The sequence below is a fragment of the Rhinolophus sinicus genome, linkage group LG13 (assembly GCF_036562045.2).
Source record: "Rhinolophus sinicus isolate RSC01 linkage group LG13, ASM3656204v1, whole genome shotgun sequence".
NCBI classification, from domain to species: Eukaryota; Metazoa; Chordata; class Mammalia; order Chiroptera; family Rhinolophidae; genus Rhinolophus; species Rhinolophus sinicus.
The window spans coordinates 12,708,511-12,728,824 of record NC_133762.1 but is presented as its reverse complement, the minus strand read 5'-3'; the positions used below and the strand labels follow the sequence as shown (position 1 = coordinate 12,728,824).

Here is a 20,314-nt window from a genome sequence, read left to right as displayed (position 1 = left end):
GATGAACCCAGCCTCGGCCTAGCACCTTAATGCAGGCATTTAGTTAGTAAATAAACCTAGAAAAATATTCCTGGTGGTGATCCAAGAAATGGGAGTTAAAACAGTGAGATGGCATTTTAAATCTGGTTGATAAACCAAAAAAAAAAATGTTTAAGCGCTTTTCAACAATTTGTAATCGACAGTGGAAACAGGCACAGCCCTTTTCCGGAGCAGAATGCGGGTATCACCAGTTAGAGCCGTCCTTCTCTTTTGCCCAGGTAACCTCACTGCTGCGAATTTGTCCTGAGGTAGTAATTTAAAAGGAAGACACATGGGAAATTCATGGAGATGTTTGTTGCAATATGGTTTATTATGCTGCAAAAGTACAGACAACCCAGACGCCCAATAAAAGGAGAACCACCAGGACAAATTAGGTGGTGTCGTACTCGCTGGGTGGCCAGCAGGAAAGGGATGGTGATTAAGCACCGCACCGACAGGAGGCAGCACCCCTTTGCCTGACACTGTAGCTGCATGAAATTGAGGATTTACCCAGAGCTGACTGAGCAGGGCGGGCCCGGAAGACGTGCTCCGCCGCTGCGCTGGTGCAACGGAGGAGGAATGTTTCCACTCGTGTTTGATAACGTGCTTACTCTCGTAAGATTCAGACAAAATAAAGTCGCGCACCCCATGTTCGCGGGCCCGCAGCGCGCCTAGGCCCGGTCGGGACTGCGGCTGCGCGCTGAGACCCCGGTCCGCGGCGCTCTGCGCGCGGGAGGCGCGGGGCCGGTCCGGGAGCCGGGGCGGGGCCGCGTGGGACCAGGGAGCAGGCGGGGCCGGGGCGGCGCGACCGCCCCCCGCCCCGCACGCTGCTCTGCCGGCGGCCGCTAGAGGGGGGCACGGGCGCATCGGAGCGTGCCAGAGGCCCTGGCCCCGCGGGAGCGCGGCTGCGGTGCGCGGAGCGGGGCGACGGGTGGGCGGACGGCCGCCCTCCTTGCGTCGCTGCCTCGCGCGGGTCTTCGCCCTGGAGATGTGAGGGGCACCGCGAAGCCGGCAGGGCCCGGAACGGCGCAAGGCCGGCTGCTGACGGTAACGCGCGGGACTGTCGCGTGGGAGGGCACGGCTGTCCAGCCGCGGCCAGGCTTGGGCAGCGAGAGCGCGAGCGGCCCCTCGGGGTCGGATGCGGCCCGCGCTTCCGCACGGGGTAGAAGTCCGGGTGCTGGGACCGGCGGAGTGGGGAGGGACGGCGGGTGGGAGGCCGACCCGGCACAGGTGCCTCCTTCCCCGGTGACCCAACTGTTGTCTCTCCCCAGCTCCACCCACTTTGGCTTGGAACCAGCCTCCAAGGGCTAAAAATATTGCCCGGAGGCTCCTGAGCGGAATCAGATCGCGCTAAGTAGGACACAAGGCATAGGCGACAGATCTCCTGGGCCTCGGGCCGGAGGGAGACTAGGCGGCTGCTCCCCTCACGGTGGGCCGGTAACTGCGGCCTCCCTACGCGGAGCAGGCAAGTAGGGGCCCGGGCAGCGGGCTCTGGTCGTCTGAAGTTGCCCTACAGCCTAGCAGCCCTGCCTGCCGTGTCCCTACCTAGGGGGTCTTCAACATCAATCACTCTTGGCTTCCCAGGGGGTCCTCTAAATGCTGTATAACCAGAGACTGAAAGTTAGCCACTGCAGAATCAGAACTAACGGAAGACAGACTCACTCTATGGTAGAAACAGAAACTGCTTCTTTTTAAATTCATTCTGTATTTCTTAATGATAGAAGGTCTGTGCCAGGCACTGTTTCTGCTGAGTACCAGTCTGATCCAAGAGGGCAGGGAGAAAGCCTCTCCTGTCAGTTTCTTTGGGCTTTGGTTATACGTTTTAAATCAAAACAGCGCTTTATTCCTCTGAACCTAGGAGCACATGGTGGAGAAGCCTGGATACCCACCTCCTTTGCCCGATTGCACCTTTCTTGTAGGTAAGCTCTGAGAAGCTGGTTATAATCAGGAGGGTGTGTGGTAGTGACCTCTGGAGTCAGAACTGAGAAGTTTGTTATCTGCTCGTGTTTTTTCATAGCATCAGCCTAGGGAGAGAGATTCATCTTCACCCTAGAGGAGAGCTGCTACCAGGCCGAGGCAGGCCCAGCCTGTGTCTCAGCCAAGGGAATAAGCTCTAGGTGTGGTCAGGGTCCATAGCCAGTGTCTGGATTCGGTGCTAAGAAGCTTGATTTTCTTGGGAGTCACGCAAATAGGGGTTCCTGCTCCTTGGGAAGCAGCCGCAGGAGCGCGCTGGGGTGCTTGGTGGAAAGACCCCGAAGGGGTTTTGCGTGCTGGAGCTCCATATTGTGTCCTTCCTGCCAGGTGTGTGTGGAGGTCAGTATGAAGCTGAAAAAGCAGGTGACGGTGTGTGGGGCTGCCATCTTCTGCGTGGCTGTCTTCTCCCTCTACCTCATGCTGGACCGAGTGCAGCATGATCCCGCCCGGCATCAGAGTGGCGGGAACTTCCCCCGGGTGAGTCACGCCTGGCAGCTGATGTCTTCATATACATCTGGAGAGTCATGTCAGCTCAGGACAAGAACATTCCTGCCCAAGAGGCAGTTTTTCTAGAAACCCAAAGCTAAAAACAATGACACAAAGGAAGAAGGAAGGGGCAAATGGCACGATGGACGGACGGCTGTTCTGTCTCCTGAATGCCTGGCGACATTGCTAATGGATTGTGCATCTGTCCCCCTGAGCCCGGATGCGTCCTTGTCAGTGCTCCATGCAGGCAGCGCCAACTGTTGAGAATAGGCATGTGGGGTGAAACCTTTGTCACTCTGGTGACAAAGCCAGAGGGTGCGGACTGCAGTCCTCTGTGGTGATTCGCGCCTCTTCCCTGAGCTGACCAGAGCCGTGTGGCCCTATAGGTTCATGGTTCTGCCTTCCGCTGAGGAGGGCAGGATCGCAGGCTTCAGAGGTGGGCCCCAGCAACGGTCCTCCCTGAGGAGTAAGGAGTGGCGGGTGACCGCTTTCTGTTTTTCCGGCAGAGCCAAATTTCTGTGCTGCAGAACCGCATCGAGCAGCTGGAGCAGCTGTTGGAAGAGAACCATGAGATCATCAGCCACATCAAGGAGTCCGTGCTGGAGCTGACCGCCCACGCCGAGGGCCCGCCCGCCCTGCTGCCCTACTACGCGGGCAATGGCTCCTGGGTGGTGCTGCCGGAGCCCCGGCCCAGCTTCTTCTCCATCTCCCCTCAAGACTGCCAGTTTGCTTTGGGGGGCCGGGGACAGAAGCCAGAGCTGCAGGTAAGTGTTGGGGCTGGCAAGGACCCACGGTAGCCATGTGTGGACACTGAGCTGCTCTTCCGCCTGGCAGATGCTGACCGTGTCCGAGGAGCTGCCTTTTGACAACGTGGACGGCGGGGTGTGGAAACAAGGCTTCGACATCTCCTACGGGCCCCACGACTGGGACACTGAGGACCTGCAGGTGTTCGTGGTGCCCCACTCTCACAACGACCCAGGTGAGGGCCAGCAGGCCCCGGGGCTGGCTGCGCAGTGGCCGTTCTGCTGGCAAGGGAAGGGAGGGCCAAGGTGGCCTCCTCAGCGGACCCTGTGTTGGCCTCCAGGCTGGATCAAGACCTTCGAGAAATACTATGCGGAGCAGACCCAGCACATCCTCAACAGCATGGTGTCCAAGCTGCAGGAGGACCCCCGGCGGCGCTTCCTCTGGGCCGAAGTCTCCTTCTTCGCCAAGTGGTGGGGCAACATCAATGCCCAAAAGAGAGCAGCAGTGCGAAGGCCAGTGCCAGGGAGGCGTGGGAGGGCTGTCCTCTGGGCCTCGGGGGGGGGGGGGTGCAGGTCTTGCCGGAGGCTGTGGGTGCATAGTGGCAGGAGACGTGAGGGAAAGCATGGCAGGGATGATGAGTGATGGTGGAGCGGCTGAGGAGAAGGCAGGAGCTGGGCTGAGGGTCATCTGTGTTTGGAGAAATGAAAGTTCCGTGAGCACAAGGGGAGAGGAAGCGTGGGCCTGGCTCCTGGGCGCACAGGTGGCGTCCAGAGGTAAGCAGGGCCAGGCGAGCACGGAGGTTGGCTGGCAGGAGAGGGGGTGCATGTCTGTTCCCTGGGTCCTGGGTTTGGGTGAGCCCCAGTGAGGCCAGTGCACACAGGTCCCAGCACCTTCTGGCTCGCAGGACTGGGCAAGGGTCCCCACCCCATGCTGACAGTGAGTCCTTAACTCCAGGCTGGTGGGAAACGGGCAGCTGGAGATTGCGACGGGAGGCTGGGTGATGCCAGATGAGGCCAACTCCCATTACTTTGCACTGATTGACCAGCTCATCGAGGGACACCAGTGGCTGGAGAAAAACCTCGGTGAGGCCAGGCTCAGGAAAGGGAGTCAGCCCCAGAGCTGGGCCCAGAGGGCAGCAGGGGGCTGGAAGGTGCAGGGATTGGCGGGGTGGTTCCTTTCTACACTAATTCCCCCAGCGAGGGCCCGGTGTGGTGGCGGGATGGGCGCTGAGGTGATCAGGGCTCTGGCTTCCTTGCCCCCGCCCAGGTGCCACCCCGCGCTCGGGCTGGGCGGTGGACCCCTTCGGACACAGCCCCACCATGGCTTACCTGCTGCGCCGTGCCAACCTGACCAGCATGCTGATTCAGAGGGTGCACTATGCCATCAAGAAGCACTTTGCTGCCACCCACAGCCTGGAGTTCATGTGGAGGCAGACCTGGGGTAAGGCCAGGTCGGGGGGAGGGAGTACAGCGGTAGTTCTCACAGGGGAAGGGCAAGGGTCTCAGAGACAAGACCCCCAGGTCCCTCAGAGCAGACCGACAGGCACTGGTGCAGGCCGCCTGAAGCTCTGTCCTCCAGGTTACGTGGGGCTCACGTAGCCCGCTGGCCTCTGTGGGGCCTGCTGTCACTCCCGAGGGTCTGAGCATGCCACCCCCTGAGGGGGTGCCTTCCTGTGTCCTGACCCTTGGCCTGCACGTCCTCTGCGGCCTTCAGTCTAGGTCGAGCCTCCCCGCCTGTCAGGGCTGCCTGTAGCCGGAGCAGATGGCCACCCTGCTGGCAGCCCTGTGCCCAGCTCCCGCCACTGCTGGCCGGGGGCTGACTGCCGACTGTGTCATCTGCAGACTCGGACTCCAGCACCGACATCTTCTGCCACATGATGCCCTTCTATAGCTACGATGTCCCCCACACCTGTGGCCCCGATCCCAAGATCTGCTGCCAGTTTGATTTTAAACGCTTGCCTGGCGGGCGCATCAACTGCCCTTGGAAGGTGCCGCCCCGTGCCATCACAGAGGCCAACGTGGCCGAGAGGTACTTGCCCCGAGCCCTGGGCTCTGGGCTGGGCTCTGCTGCATGGGGGCTTCGTCAGGTGGGGGGTGGGCGCAGGCGGTGCATTCCGGCCCACAGCCGCTGTGGTGGCTGCTCCTTTACAAGTGTCCCTGGGAAAGTGGAGAGGCTCTAAGGAACCACCTTTACCAGAATGGTTTTCTTTTCCTAAATGACCATATTTTCCAGCGTCCGAACACACTGTCAGAGCCGGGGGGCTGACTCAGAGGTGAATAATTCCCAAATTGGGTACAGCCCCTTCCAACATTTAGCCTAACACGCCTTCATTAAGCAACGGCGTCCTGCGATGGCTCGAAGTCAGCTGGGGTCCTCAGTATTCCGAGACCCTGGAACCCAACCATGTGCACATTCAGTCCTGCCCGGCAGCCTCCAGCCTCTGAGAAAGCAGGCCCGTTCCCTTGGAGAGAGTCACTAGGGACCCCTAACATGTCACTGTTGCTGAAACAGGCCCCCCGGGAAAGTGTAGACTAAGAGTGATCCAAAACAGGGCTTTTGCCAGAAGTGGCCTGGCCTCAAGAATATAACGAGTTGAACTGGTTTTCATGTTGCAATTCTCCGATTTCCATGATGTCCAAGAGGTGAAGCATGTGACTAAGGGGGAAGAAAGTGGTCTTTTGTTTGCAGAATCCAGAAATGTAAATGCTGATTCCAAGCGAGCATCGCGGGCTGTGGCTGCAGGATTTTTCTTAAAGCAGCCGCTGTGACCAGCTGCCAGCCAGGTCTGCAGTGAGCAAGTCGTGAGAGGAACTTCATTTTCTCCTTTGCAAGCCTTCCTAGGCTGATAAATTAGGGGCAAGTGTGTTCAAGGAGTCTTCTCTGGAGAACAAAATAGAAAAGCAAAGCTGACTAGCACGGTTAAGTAGATTAGTGGCTGGGTGAACTGTGTGTGATACCCACAGCACGCCAATTAGTAGGTTGGTCTAAAGTGAGAAAGGGGCTTTTTTGATACGCCACAAGACTCTGTGTCTCTATTGATTTTACCAGTAATTTGGATGAAAAAGAAAAGAAACGTTTATATATAGTTCGTATTAGGTGCCAGGCCCTATTCCAAGTTGTAACAAATACTCATTTATGCAGTTCAGTGTAATTCTCCTGACATTCTGATGGTATTTACATTATCCTCATTTTGTGGAAGCTGAGGCCCAGAGAGGTTCAGTCACTTGCCCAAGGGCACTCAGCTAGTCCATGCAGAGCTGGGATTTGTGTAGTCTGGCTCCCGAGTCCGGGCTCCTCACTCCAGTGCTGCATCACTAACGGGAGGGGGGGGGGCACAATGCAGCTGGAGTGTCAGGATCAGATCCCAAAAGATCTCCGCAGTTTGGGATGCGAGTCAAATCTAACCAGAAAACATTTATGAGATACAGATTTAAGGTTTCCACCCTTAGCTTCTGAAAACAGAATAAGAATGTTCAGGATGAGAAACGACCTTGAGAGTCTCGTACAGAGAACACGGCAGCTGATACCAGTGCTGTGGGGTGACTGTGGGGCTGCCAACCCTGCCAACCGTGGGGAACACACCCTGCTCCCATGGGAGCACCGGCCGGACCTGGGGTGTGGTTCTGTCTTGGCTTGTGCATTGGCCCACCCTGGACCCCGTATCCAGCGCTGGGCCCTCATTCTGAGAGGCGCTGGCAGAGGGGCTGCTCAGACACCTGCCGATGAGCAGATTCTAGACTGTCGTGTAGGGACCAACTAGGTGGAGGAGCTGGGATTGTAGCCTGAAGCGTGGGCACGTCTTCAGTACATTTGAAGGAGCACCACGGGGAAGGAGGACTGATCTGGTCTACGTGGGGTCAGGGATTTGAAGCCCTGCGTGCACACGCCTAGCACAGGAAGAGCTGTCTGCGTGTCAGAACTGTCCAGGGAAGGCTGGGCTCCTGGGACAGGGTTTCCCACCTCAGGAGGTGTGCACCACAGGCCGAGTGGCTCCTTGGCGGTGATTCTGCAGAGGGCCTCTCGGACGGGCTCTGCTCAGGATCCCGCCGTGCTGAGATGCACGCTGCTCCATCCCACCCACAGGGCAGCCCTGCTCCTGGACCAGTACCGCAAGAAGTCCCGGCTCTTCCGAAGCAACGTCCTGCTGGTGCCCCTGGGCGATGACTTCCGCTACGACAAGCCCCACGAGTGGGACGCTCAGTTCTCCAACTACCAGCGGCTCTTCGACTTCCTCAACAGCAAGCCCGACCTCCACGTGCAGGTGCGAGGGACACCGCACACCAGAGCTCTCAGCAGGGCCGCAGCCCAGCCCGTCCCCTGAGGTTCCGTGCTCCCCGCTCCCAGCTGCAAAGCAGGGGCTTGGTCCCCCCTCTCTGTCAGAATTCTTTCCCAGGCTCCCACCCTGTGTGTGAGGTCCAGAGGGTGGGACCGATAGTGACCACCCTGCGTGTAGGCAGGATCCGCCCCTTGCCCCGACTGCAGCACAGCTCAGTCTCAGGAGGCTCTGGCACTGATGGGAGTGGGTTTTGGGGTCCCCACAGGCCCAGTTTGGCACCCTTTCTGACTACTTTGATGCTCTGTACAAGAAGACGGGGGTGGAGCCAGGGGCGCGGCCTCCAGGCTTTCCCGTGCTAAGTGGAGACTTCTTCTCCTATGCGGACCGGGAGGACCATTACTGGACAGGCTATTACACCTCCCGGCCTTTCTACAAGAGCTTGGACCGAGTCCTGGAAGCCCACCTGCGGTGAGACCCGCCCCGTTTCCGCTTCTGGGCTGGAGGGAGTTGAGCAGCCTCTGGGGGTTATGGGGGGGCTGGATTGGCTCCGAAGGGAGTAGAAAGCCATGGAGAGCAGGGCAGGTGGAGAAGTGGTGGAAACAGTGGTGTCGGCAGGCACTGACCTGTCTCTCCGGGCAGGGGGGCAGAGATTCTGTACAGCCTGGCTGTCGCTCACGCCCGCCGCTCCGGACTGGCCAGCCAGTACCCGCTGTCAAACTTCGCCCTTCTGACGGAAGCTCGGCGCACACTGGGGCTCTTCCAGCACCACGACGCCATCACTGGCACTGCCAAGGAGGCAGTCGTGGTGGATTATGGGGTCAGGTGGGAGCCCTCTCCCCTCCCTGTCCGCTCCATGCCCCCTTCTGTCCCAGAGAAAGGCCGTGCGGGGTGGTGCTCAGCCTGCGGAGGGCCCCCCGGCAAGGCAGACAGGCCCGTCTCCCGCCCGCAGGCTGCTGCGCTCCCTTGTCAGCCTGAAGCAGGTCATCGTGAACGCAGCTCACTACCTGGTGCTGGGCAACAAGGAGACCTACCAGTTTGACCCTGAGGTGCCCTTCCTCCACATGGTGAGCCCCACTCCTGGGTCTACTGGGGATCCTCTGGTGTGTGTGGTCCCCCCCCAGAGCTCTGTATGAGGGTGTTTCTCCTCCCTTCCTTCCCCGTCCTGGGCTGAAGACCTGTGCCCAGCAGCCAGTGGTCCCCACCCGGCATAGGCGCAGGTGGGAGGACGCAGGACTCTTGAGTCAGGCCGAGCCCCTAATGGCTTCTCCCCACACACTTATTTCTAGGATGACACCCGCTTAAATCACGACGCCTTGCCAGAGCGCACAGTTATCCAGCTGGAGTCCTCACCCAGGTGAGCCGGATGGGCCAGGCACACCTGCCCACCACCCGGGGACTCTTGGCCCGGCCACTGTCCCTGCCTCTGCCATCCAGGACCAGGCACCTCCTGAGTAAGCCCACCTTCCACCCCCAGGTATGTGGTGCTCTTCAACCCACTGGAGCAGGAGCGGCTCAGCGTGGTGTCCCTGCTGGTCAGCTCGCCCCGGGTGCGTGTCTTTTCGGAGGAGGGTCAGCCGCTGGCGGTGCAGGTCAGCGCGCACTGGAGCTCTGCCACTGACATGGTCCCTGACGTCTACCAGGTGAGGCGGGCTCTGCAGCGGGCTCTGGCCTGGTCCTCTGCTGACCCTTGGCCTCTCCCCTTCAGCACCAGCCACCCACCCGTGCTTTGCAGCCCTGCTTACTCCCCGGGTGGGGCGGGTGTCCTAGGGAGACGGATTGCCCAGAGGACAGTCACTCGTGGGATTTGAGTCTCCTTGAAGAAGGAGAAGGGAAGATGAAGGTCGGCATAGTGATGATGAGAGTAAGAATGGCGGTTACAGTGCCCCATCCCTCATTCATTCAGCTGCTCTTGTTGAGAGCTTAGTGTGTGGTTACTTCCTAGTTTTTCAAATATCATTTGACACTCATAACAGTCTGATGAGGGGTGAGTAATGCCACCTCCACTTTCAGAGGAGGGGACAGAGGCCACGGTGGGTACAGCTGCCTGGGCTCCAGGACTGGAATCCCAGGCCTGCGTCCAGAACTGACGCCCAGGCTGTGGTCCGCGCTTCCTCACGCCCCTGTGCCCACAGGTGTCCGTGCCGACCCGCCTACCAGCGCTGGGCCTGGGTGTGCTGCAGCTGCAGCTGGGCCTGGATGGGCACCGCACCCTGCCCTCCTCCGTGCGCGTCTACCTGCACGGCCGGCAGCTGGCCGTCAGCCGGCACGAAGCATTCCCACTCCGCGTCATCGACTCGGGCGCCGGCGACTTCGCCCTCAGCAACCACTACATGCAGGTCTGGTTCTCAGGCCTGAGCGGGCTCCTCAAGGTAAAGGGCCAGGGTGGGAGCCAGAGGAGGGCGTGCGTGGCGCTGGGCCCAGACCCGGGAGAGGGCACCTGGCTCGGCTGGGCTCCGAGCAGACAGCAGGGGACGCTGGGCGTGGCTTCTTGGGGAAGTTCGTCCGTGCCCTCCCGGGGGCAGGCCTGACATGTGGGTGTGGGGCCAGGGGTCAGGGCTGTGTTTTTTGGCAGAGCATCCGAAGGGTGGACGAGGAGCAGGAGCAGCGTGTGCACATGGAGTTCCTCGTCTATGGCACCCGCACATCCAAAGACAAGAGTGGAGCCTACCTCTTCCTGCCTGACGGCGAGGCCCAGGTACCCTAAAGAGACCTCACAAACCCCAGCGGGCTCGAGGCTTCACTGACGGGGGGCACCAGGAAACCTGGGAGCTAAGGCCATGACGGGGAGTCGGGCCTGCTTGCAGGGCGGCCAAGCCTGCTGGGGCCTCCTGTGCTGCGTCTGGGAGCAGTGGCCCAGGAGCTCCATCTGCCGGCCTGGGCCTGCCGGGAACTGCTTCCCTGTGCCACCCTGGGCTGGTGCCTCCCTGCTTTGCCCTCTGTGCTGTGGGTTCAGCTGCCACCTGCTCTTTCTCCAGCCCTACGTCCCCAAGGAGCCCCCCGTGCTGCGCGTCACCGAAGGCCCTTTCTTCTCAGAGGTGGTGGCGTACTACGAGCACGTTCACCAGGCAGTCCGGCTGTACAACCTGCCAGGTGCGCCCCCGGAGGAGGAGGGTCCACGCAGGCTGTGGCACGCTCGTCCTCCTGCCCGTCCTGTCCGTGCATCCGGTCCCCACAGATTGTCGTTGGAGACGGGCGATGCTCAATGAATGCTCTTGGAGCGGAGCTTGTCCCGACATGTGGGGAGGGGCCTGGGGGTTGGGCACGGCCTGTCCTGCTCAGACTCTCAGGCTCTCTGTCCCTGTGCCCAGGGGTGGAGGGGCTGTCCCTGGACGTGTCGTCCCTGGTGGACATCCGGGACTACGTCAACAAGGAGCTGGCCCTGCGCATCCACACAGATATTGACAGCCAGGGCACCTTCTTCACGGACCTCAATGGCTTCCAGGTAATTCCTGGGGCCCGGGGCCGTGAAGACCCCTCGGAGCAGAACTTGGACTGGTTTTGCCTTTGTCACTAGCACCGGGGTGCTCTGCTCTGATGGAGAAGAAAGAATCAGGCGAGAGAATCAGGGACCCCTTCAAACTGGGGACCCCTCTGGGGTCCAAGTTGAGGGGGCAGATGCCCTTGACCGGCTGGCCTTGCCCCACAGGTGCAGCCCCGGCGGTATCTGAAGAAGCTGCCCCTGCAGGCCAACTTCTACCCCATGCCAGTCATGGCGTACATCCAGGACGCCCAGAGCCGCCTCACCCTGCACACTGCCCAGGCCCTGGGGGTCTCCAGCCTCCACGATGGTGAGTGGGGAACCGAAGCTGTGCAAAGGGTAAAGGACAAGAAAGGGAAGCCCACCCCGCGCCCGAGCCTCTCCACTCCGCAGGTCTCCCCTTCCTTCCATGCTTGGAGAAGGGGCGAGCCGTTAATAGCACCCGTCAGTCACACACAGGCGCTGGAGGAAGACACATGCCTGCTGTCCCCCTCCCCTGATGCAGGTGCCTGGGGGATGGGTTCCCTAGTGCATCTCCTCAAAGAGGCATCAGAATATGGACCGGGGATTCTCAGCTGAGGTGTGCAGCCCCCTTCTGGCCAGAAGTGGGACAGGGACAGTTGGAAAAGGGCATGGATATTGTATGTATTTGTGTTGAATATAACATATTTAGCAAAGGAGAAGAATACGTACTGTTTCCTACTCGTAGTCATTAAAAGAGAGAATGACATTCATAAGAGTCAAAACAAGGGCCCCAGGAGCACTGGCCTGGAGCTGGTCACGCCAGCAGCCCAGGTGGCTCTGTGTCCTCAGGGTAAGTGGACAGTTTGTACTTGGCCTTCAGGCCTTCAGGCCTTCTGTCTTCCTGAAGAAGCTTCCATGCAGGGGGAGCCCAGAATGTTCAGTCCAGGCTCTGTGGGGACCAGTGGCGAGCACAGTGGGGGCCTGACTTCCAACTAGAAGGAGTGGGGCTCTGCAGCCCCTTAGCCCAGGGCCACCCCAGCTGTAGAACTTTCCCTCGGGGTTGTCTGTGCCATCGACTCCTAACCGAGCCCAGTGTCCCCTCTTGGTTCTCTCTGCCCTTCTGGGAAACAGCAAGCGTGCTGAGAAATGATTGTTTTATATGTGCGGGGTCCATTTTAAGATTTTCGTCCATCTTTTTTGTGATTACTCAAGGTAACTAGACTGAGGAACCACCCAAGTCAGAACCAGGGCTGGGGCAGTGGGAGGGTGGGTAGGGCCATCGGTGTGGGCTCCCCTCAAGCGATTCTTAGAAAAACAGGCACTGGGAAAACCCTCATCCCAACATGTCTGCTTTGCGGTGAGCCCTGTCCCGAAGTATGTTTAGAAAACAAAGCCACGGAGATCATCTGCCATCTCTTTTCCCCAGGACACCCCCAAATGACACCTAATTTGAGCCTCTGCCTGACTTCCCATCTGGCGGTCTTCTTTGCAGTCCTCCTTTTGACTGACGAGGGGAGCAGAGCTGGAGTCTGTCCCCACATAGAGCAAGGGCAGGAGAGCGTGTGTTCTAGTCACGGCAGAACCTGCGCAGCCTGAGGAAACCCGGCCTCGGCAGCAGCTGCTGAGAGCTGTGGATGGCAGTTTTGTGTTTGCTTGTTGAGTTTGTGTGGCCCGTCTAGACGCAGCTCCCTGCCCGGGCACCTGGCCCGGCCCCACTCCTGAGTCACGGAGCAGGGCAGTGACCTGCCAGGGTCAGCCTGCCCTCTCCGGGCCTCTGATCTCCATTTAGGCCCCTTCCAGCTCTAATTTCCATGGCTTCCTTATCTCCTGAGTGACTCAGCTTCCGGCCAGCCCACTGGGCTTTTCCCCCAGGGCCTGTAGTTGGGGTTCTTCCAGAGGTCGCTGTCTGCTTGGGGATGGGGGAGGCAAGCTGGGGACTCACAGTTAATGTCCCCAGGCCAGCTGGAGGTGATCTTGGACCGGCGGCTAATGCAGGACGACAACCGGGGCCTAGGCCAAGGGCTCAAGGACAACAAGAGAACCTGCAACCACTTCCGCCTCCTGTTGGAACGGCGAACCTTGGGCAGTGAGGTAAATTGTGGGCCTCCCTCCTAGGGAGCCAGGTCAGGCCCATCCCTGTGGGCGGCCCTGGGGTGCCAGCCTAGAGCTTGAGGAGCAGAACCAGAGGTAGGCGGGAAGGGCGAGAGTGCGGCTTGCTTCCTGGGTTGGGGGGAGTGACTCTGACGCTCTGAGTCTCCATGTCATGCAGCCCGTGGCCGGTGGCCGGTGCCCTCTCGTGTTCACCTCCCACCTTCCTCTGCCGCACTCCGCATCCCCCTTCCCCTCGGCCGCTTGTTCTCCAGTCCTGTACGCCAGGCCCGCTCATCTCATGGCTCTCCTTGCCCCCAGCAGCCTTGCCTTTACTCCAAACGGGCAGTTGTATTTAGGGACTTGGTCTTTCACAGCAGTAGGACCAGTAACCGAGAGGTAAGGGCCCGGCCCGTGAGGGGGGTTAAACTAGCGTTAGAAGTTGTGACTGCAGTTGGAGCCTGCAATGATGGACTCCGTCGCCCGTCTCTGTGCCTCTAATAGATCCTGGCTCTGGCTGTGCTCTACAGCATAAGAGGGACACAGTGCATAAGACACTGATGCTGCTCTCTACTTGACTCGTGGGTAGGGGTGCGGGACAAGCCACCATGTGTGAAAATAGGAGGTAGATAATGGGCACATCCACTGGCTCCGAGGAGCCAGACAGCATTGTGGGCCCAGGAGGTCAAGGACAGCTTCCTGGAGGCGGTGCCATCCGAGCACAGCTTTGATGAATGGGGGTCTGATCTACGCACCTGACCCACGGCATAGGGAGGGAGGCAGGAAAGACCAAGTGAATGGGGAACAGTGAGTCTGCTCAGACCAGAGCTGCCTGTCCAGTGTGGCAGCCACTAGCCCCACGTGGCTATTTACGTTAATTAGAACTAAAGACAATAACTGGTTCAATTCTTCATACTAGTCACAAGTGGCGAGCAGCTACCATATTAGTGTGGACATCCGTATTTCCATTATTGCAGGAAGTTCTACTGGCCAGCGCTGCGCTAGCTCGGGGGGTAGGTTGGCACCATAATGGCCTTGAATGCCTGGATAAGAATCTGGACTTGATCTTGGAGGCCAGTTATGGATCTGAGCCGGGAGGGACATTGTGGGGACTCTGCCCTCAGCCTGTCACTCTAACAGCAGGGTATGGTGGATCTGCTTGGAAGAGAGACTGGAGGCAGGAGGGACAGTGTAAAGGTCATTCAAGCAGGAAATGGTGGTGGCCTGAACCTAAGCCATGGGAGGGAGAAGTCGGGCATGGATGGGAGGACAGTGCAGCTGGGACTGGACGTCCAGGCAGAGGGAAGTGAGCGGTTCTGGGCAATTGGAAAGAGGGTGGCGTTAGGGACAGAAATCCAGAATATGGGAAAGCAACTGTCTCGGAGGAAGGTCAGTTTTGGCCCATGAGTGTGGCGATCAGGTCAGCCATCTAGGTAGTCTCAGCACAGCTGTGGGGACCACTAGGCCCAAGAATCAGGGCTGGTGCTGTGGCTCGGGGGTCATTTGGAACCACAGGGTCAGTCGGACGACCTTCTCCCTCAGAGGCCCATAGGCCGTGGTGAAGCTCACATCTGTCTGTCTTCCATCCTCTCTGCACTGAGAATATCTGTGTGATGGGAGCTGTTGCTCATGACAGTGTCATGGAAACAAAAACCCAAAAAAGTCAAAGACAGGTCCTAGTGAAGTTGCCCTAAGTTGTGTGCGATGGGAGGTGGCCACTCTTGCAGGGTCCTGGGCAACCCTTGTACCCAGACCCCTCAGGGAGGCTCTTCCAAAGGAACCCACCTGGTTGTACTTTTACCCCACTCTAACCCTCACCCGGCTCTGTTCCCTCACCCACACGTCTGGCCCACTTTGCAGGTCCCAGATGGCCACTCTACCAGCTACCCGTCCCTCCTGAGCCACCTGACCTCCACGTCCCTGAATGCCCCAGCACTGGCCCTGCCCGTAGCCAAGAGGCAGACCCCAGACCCCGGTCTGCGCTCATTTCATCCTCTGGCTTCCTCACCGCCCTGTGACTTTCACCTGCTCAACCTGCGCACGCTCCAGGCTGAGGTGAGTGTCCTGCTCCACCCTATGCTTTCAGGACCAAAGTCTGGCCTGTCTTCCCCAGACTCCTCCCTGTCCCAGGGCCACCTTCTGGACAATACCTTTGTACTGTCTGTCACCCAGGACGATACCTTGCCTTCGGCAGAAGCCGCACTCATCTTACACCGCAAGGGTTTTGACTGTGGCCTTGAGGCCAAGAACTTGGGCTTCAACTGCACCACAAGCCAAGGCAAGGTGAGCAGGGCCCAAGTGTGGGAAGGGAGCCCCTGATGAGAGGAAGTTGGGTCAACAGGGTGACAGGGGATGGCAGGCATGAGAGAGCTTGGGGAGACTGCAGTGAGGTCAGGCAGTGACGGGGGTAAGAGGGTCACCCTGGGGCTCTTTAGAGAGAAAGGGGGAAGCTGTTGACATGTGTTTTCAAAGCCTGGCAGGGGCAAGTGCTAGATGAGGCATAGAGTTGGAGAACCTTTCCCTGGGTGGAAACCTCTATCCAACAAAGTAAACATGACCAGCAATAACTAAAAGCCGTCATGCTGTGACTGTCAGCGCTGGCCCCCGTTTAAGCTGGCACTGATAAACGCCTCCATGTGCTAGGTCCGTTGCTGGGCAGCAGTGATTCAGAAGTGAACCAGACACGGTCCCTGCTCCCAGCTCAGTGCAGTGGTTCCCACCCTGGGGTCCATGGGTAGGCTCTGGGGGTGAGCACATCTCGGGGACCCCAAGATTGAATGCAAATTCACATGTGTACGAAGGCACATTGCTGCTGAGGGCCACAGCCTCTGTGAGATTCTGGAAGGGGTTCCAAGTTATGTGGAGGAAGAGCTGCCTCATGTGGCGTGTCAGCACCCAGCACAGCCCTGCACGTTCTCTCCTCTGCACAGGTGGCCCTGGGGAGCCTCTTCCAGGGCCTGGATGTGGGCTTCCTGCAGCCGACCTCCCTGACTCTGCTGTACCCTCTGGCCTCGCCCTCCAACAGCACTGACATCTACTTGGAACCCATGGAGGTTGCCACCTTTCGCCTCCGCCTGGGTTAAGGCTCCCTGTGGCCTGAAGAGAAAGTTCGTCTACAGAGACTGCCTCTAACACAAGGTCGGGTTGGACAAGCCGCACTGGCTATCCTGTCCCGATCTACCTCTCAGAACTGTGACAGACTGGGCTCTGCCCTCATTTCCTGTTTATTGTTGCTTCTGCGTTCGGGGGCAACCCACAGCCCAGTGTTGGGTAGCTAGGGCAGATGCTAGTGAGATCAAGAAGACAAGGCCCTTGGTCAGAATGGGCAGGGCCAACCTCTGCTTTGGGGTGCGTGGCTGCCCACTTGGGCACAGGCTCAAGCATCCATCCTTTTCCCAAAACAGGATGGAGAAGAAGCAGGAGAGGTAGTGGAGTCTGAGTGGGTAACAGCTCAGCGTCCGGGTCACTATAGGTGAGAGCTGGCTCTAGGGGAATCCTGTGGTTATGTAGGGACTGTCTATCCTGGCGTGACGAGCAGGAGCCGAGGGACGCTGAGAGGAGGGCCCAGAGTTAGCAGTGGGGTGGAGGCGTACAAGGAATCACCGCTTTCTGTGATGGCTCCACTCTGAGTGCTCCCTGGCCTGCACGCCCTGGCCGGGGGCTGCAGCGTGGTGGAAGGACTCACTAGAGACTGTCATGGCTAGAGGTCATAGGACACTTCAGGTACAAACCCCCCATCTCAAACTGGGCACGTGGTCTGTGTGTTGTTTTGTGGGATGGTGGCAAGGGCGTGGGGGGTCCTCCACCTACCTGACTCCTCTTTTGTTCCTGTACTCTGTACACCACTGTCCCCGAGAGCTGCTTCTGATCATGGGGGTATTTGAGCTTTTCCCTGGAAAGAAAGTGAAGCCTCCAAGACCCCATGTGTGTGGGCAGCCGGAGAAGGCTTTCCGCACCATCCCTCCAGTCAGGCCACGAAGCTTATGGTCCACACATCCGTCTACAGAAGTCGGTTCCTGGACAGGGACCAGGGATTGTGAGTAAAGCAGCGGGCACTGGCTGTTCATCAGCCTTCATTTCAGCTTTGATTAATAGAGAAACATTTATGATAGTCCCTATAGATGCTGAAACGATATTCAGCAAAATGTACAATCTATCCCTTATTAAAACTCTTAGGAAGTTAAGCTTAGCAAGAAACATCCTAATCGAGATAAAGGTCTCAATCGGAAACCAACAGTTAATGGCATTCTAAAGGGTCAGACACCGCAGCACTCCCATTCTGTGAAAAACTAGCCAAGGACCTCCTATTCTTTGGGGAAGTCCCGGCACTACTCACCCCTGCAGTCTGGCAGATGAGGGAGACAAAAAAGTCACAATTGACTTTGTAGACGACAGGACAGCCGACCTGTACAATCTCAAGCCAGTCAACTGCAGACCTGTTAAGCGCAGTCTGTAAGGTGACCCAGGTGATACATGGTCCTGTACCAAGGCAGCCCCTAGGTTCCATGTATCCCAGTGGGATTGGATACTCTGGAATTTGGCAGGTTCTAATGTTCATTTGGAAGAGTAAATGTGTGAGAATACTCAGAGAATCCTGAGTAATGAGGAGTCGGGGGTGGCGGTGTTAGGTGGGTGCCCGGCACTTGTCCTACGGGATTTCCCAAAGGACTACCAAGTGACCATGATGGTCAGTGTGACATGGAGTGTGAGCAAAGGGACTAACGGAACAGATGGGAGTTGTCCAGACACAGACCCAGCTATACGGAAATGTACTACAAGATAACAGGAGTATTTTAAGTGGGGAAAAGATGGATAATTTAATAAACAGTACTTTAAGACAACTGGCTGTCTATTAAAGTAAGAGCTACATCTCTACCTCACAGTTTACAAAATCAGTTCCAGAGGAGGGCAAAAAAAAATTAAACTACAAAATTACTGAAGAAAATACAGGATATTTTTATGCCTCTGGTGTAGGAAGGTCTATTCCAAACTAGCACGAAACTTAAAGGATATAATGAGGGAAAAGATAGAGAATTTACCACAAGAAAGTGTTGAAAGTCTATATGTGATAGAAAACACTGAAATTAAAACAAATGACAGATTTGGGAGAAAACATTTGCAGCACTTAAAAAACTGGTGAGTATGATTACTTTAGGAGAAAAGCTTGCTTTGGGATCCTTAGAGAAAGTCACCGGGCTTGCTAAACAGCTCCCTAAAGGTTTAGGAGTGACACAAGAGAGTTCTTCCAGACCATGCAGGCTTGGCGCTGCCAGCCTCAGAGAGAGTCCTTCTGTATCATCGTGGAAGAAATAGGAGGATCTGTGTGAAGTGCTTAGCATAGAGCCTATACAAAGAGCTCAGTAAATACGAGCTGTGATCGTATTCATAAAGGATGCTGAACAATTACATTGTAGCAGCTGCTGTTTGCTAGTATAATTTGTAAGCAAATGCTAAGGGATAATCTGTGAACCCCCTAGGGAATTAGCAGAATAAAGTCAATTACCTTTGGAGGTCTTAGATGTACAATGAAATTATTCATCTGCCAGGAATGACAGGTTTAATCCTACACACTGGTCTTTTAGAACTTAGGTAACACAGCATTGCTCAAGGAGTGCTCCAGGATCCGCAAGAGTCCAGCTTTCTGGCCTGTCCTGCCTGGGGCTGCTAGTTCAGTCAGGGGCTGGAATGAGGGTCTAGGGAGCACAGCCACAGCCCCCTGAGACTGATGTGACAAGAGCAAGAAAGACAGCTTCCTGTAGTACATGGAAGTTCCTGGGCACAGCCTATTGAACCAGTCTCTGGGAGTAGGGGCCAAAGAATCACATTCTAACGAGCTCCCAGGTGATTCTTTTGCACATGTAATTTTGAAATGGGCCTACAATTTTAAGGCAAGCAGCAACCCTTGACCATGGAGCTCTGGCACTGAGGCCTCAAAGTTCTGAGAGTTCCAATCAAAACTGGAACCAGGACCCAACATAAGCGACTTCAACCACTGGAAATGGATGGAATTCTTTTCCTCCCTGCATCTCTCCTTCCACCTGGAGCCATCTGTTTCCATGAAGAAGGGAGGGCTCTATGGCCATTGGAACCACGAAGAGGAAGGCAGATTCAAACTGTCCTCCCATGCAGGGTGAGCCAGGCCCAGATTTGGCTTGCGTGGTGGGTGAGTATAACCTTTAACACCCTTGTAGAGAGTGACATCTTTAACTTGAAATTGACCTGCTCACCATACTCTGTCACTGTGTTTAGATGATGACACTCAGGCCCTCAGAGAGGGGGAATCACAGTCTGGGTAGGAGGCTTAGCACCAAAATGAGATCTCCAAACATCTTTGTTTTCCCCTAACAAAAATATGTACAAAAAACACTCTTCAAGGGGCAATTCACATAGTTGGATTTGTCTTAATTCTCTTAGGAGAGACCAGATTCTTAATAACAAACCTCAATTTTACTTAAAGAGTCAGTGAGAAATCAATTCAGTTGCCAGCACCAAGTGGGTCTGCAAAGAGCCCCTATCCATTTTTGCTCCTGACTTTGGATCTCCCTGATTGAGACTAAACCTGAACTGGAAGTGAACTCTACCTAATTAGGTAGTCCAGGCACAGGAAGGCTACGTGGGGGTGGGGATGAGGACGTCTCAGAATGTGGGATACAACAGGGTTGAAGATTTAAGACAGCATTGGGTGTGGAAGCTGTGAGAAGCTAGAAAGATGGGGGTTTCCCTGTCTGCCTAGAGCAACTAAAGGAGTAAGCACAGCTCCACTGCTGCCGCCTCAACTCCTACTGCCTAAGAATGCTAAGTGAAATATTTAAAATGTAAAAGCATTCTAATTCTAGGCCAGAAGCAAAATTTTTGATTGCCGGCCCAGCAAAAGCCAAAGTGAGCATACATGTAAACCGGGAGGTACCCTATTATCACAGACTTAAGGTAGTAATGATGTCTTAATGTTAATTTCTTGATGTGGATGGTTGAAGTACAGTTATACAGAATTTCTTTGTTAAAATACTGAAGTATTTAGTTAGGGGTGAGGGCATCAGGTCAGTAAGTTAATCTCAAGTGGTTCAGGAAAAAAAGTAACATCCTGTACTTTCAACTTTTCTGTAAGTTTCTGATTGTTTAAAAAAAATTGTGAATTTTAAAAAACATACTTTCTGTATTGGCTCAAACAGGTTATCTAAGGAGGCCTCAGACTAATAATCCAAATCCACTGGCCCCTTCAGACGTGGTCTTTACTATGTCCTGTGTGGTTAGTGACCTCAATTGTGCTCACTCTTCCCTGGTTAAAA

The 20,314-nt window shown here is 56.6% G+C and overlaps 1 protein-coding gene across 6 annotated transcripts; it reads left to right on the top strand.

Annotated features, from left to right (window-relative positions):
• The first annotated feature begins 505 nt into the window (after positions 1–505).
• Positions 506–17,869, top strand: MAN2A2 (mannosidase alpha class 2A member 2). Of its 6 annotated transcripts, XM_074318136.1 has the most exons (25): positions 658–1,065; positions 1,290–1,483; positions 1,877–1,937; positions 2,320–2,469; positions 2,985–3,242; positions 3,313–3,457; positions 3,563–3,734; positions 4,177–4,304; positions 4,489–4,662; positions 5,064–5,250; positions 7,306–7,483; positions 7,764–7,966; positions 8,138–8,320; positions 8,448–8,562; positions 8,785–8,852; positions 8,973–9,138; positions 9,631–9,867; positions 10,071–10,193; positions 10,474–10,588; positions 10,807–10,940; positions 11,145–11,286; positions 12,898–13,031; positions 14,889–15,083; positions 15,201–15,311; positions 15,959–17,869. In XM_074318136.1, exons 4-25 carry the CDS (start codon positions 2,338–2,340, stop codon positions 16,109–16,111), a joined length of 3,453 nt encoding a protein of 1,150 aa, XP_074174237.1. In that variant the 5' UTR covers positions 658–1,065; positions 1,290–1,483; positions 1,877–1,937; positions 2,320–2,337; the 3' UTR covers positions 16,112–17,869. The 6 variants fall into 6 exon arrangements, with proteins under 6 accessions (XP_074174235.1, XP_074174239.1, XP_074174234.1 ...); XM_074318134.1 differs by lacking the exon at positions 658–1,065 and adding an exon at positions 506–633 and having other exon boundaries at positions 14,889–15,311; XM_074318138.1 differs by lacking the exon at positions 14,889–15,083 and having other exon boundaries at positions 655–1,065; positions 15,115–15,311.
• Positions 17,870–20,314: the final 2,445 nt, after the last annotated feature.

Excerpts from the sequence above, each read along its gene's own strand:
- MAN2A2 (XM_074318134.1), top strand. The coding sequence starts at position 2,338 with ATGAAGCTGAAAAAGCAGGTGACGGTGTGTGGGGCTGCCATCTTCTGC. Across the intron at positions 7,484-7,763 it reads AGCCCGACCTCCACGTGCAG|GCCCAGTTTGGCACCCTTTC; the intron begins GTGCGAGGGACA and ends GGGTCCCCACAG. Across the intron at positions 9,868-10,070 it reads GCCTGAGCGGGCTCCTCAAG|AGCATCCGAAGGGTGGACGA; the intron begins GTAAAGGGCCAG and ends GTTTTTTGGCAG.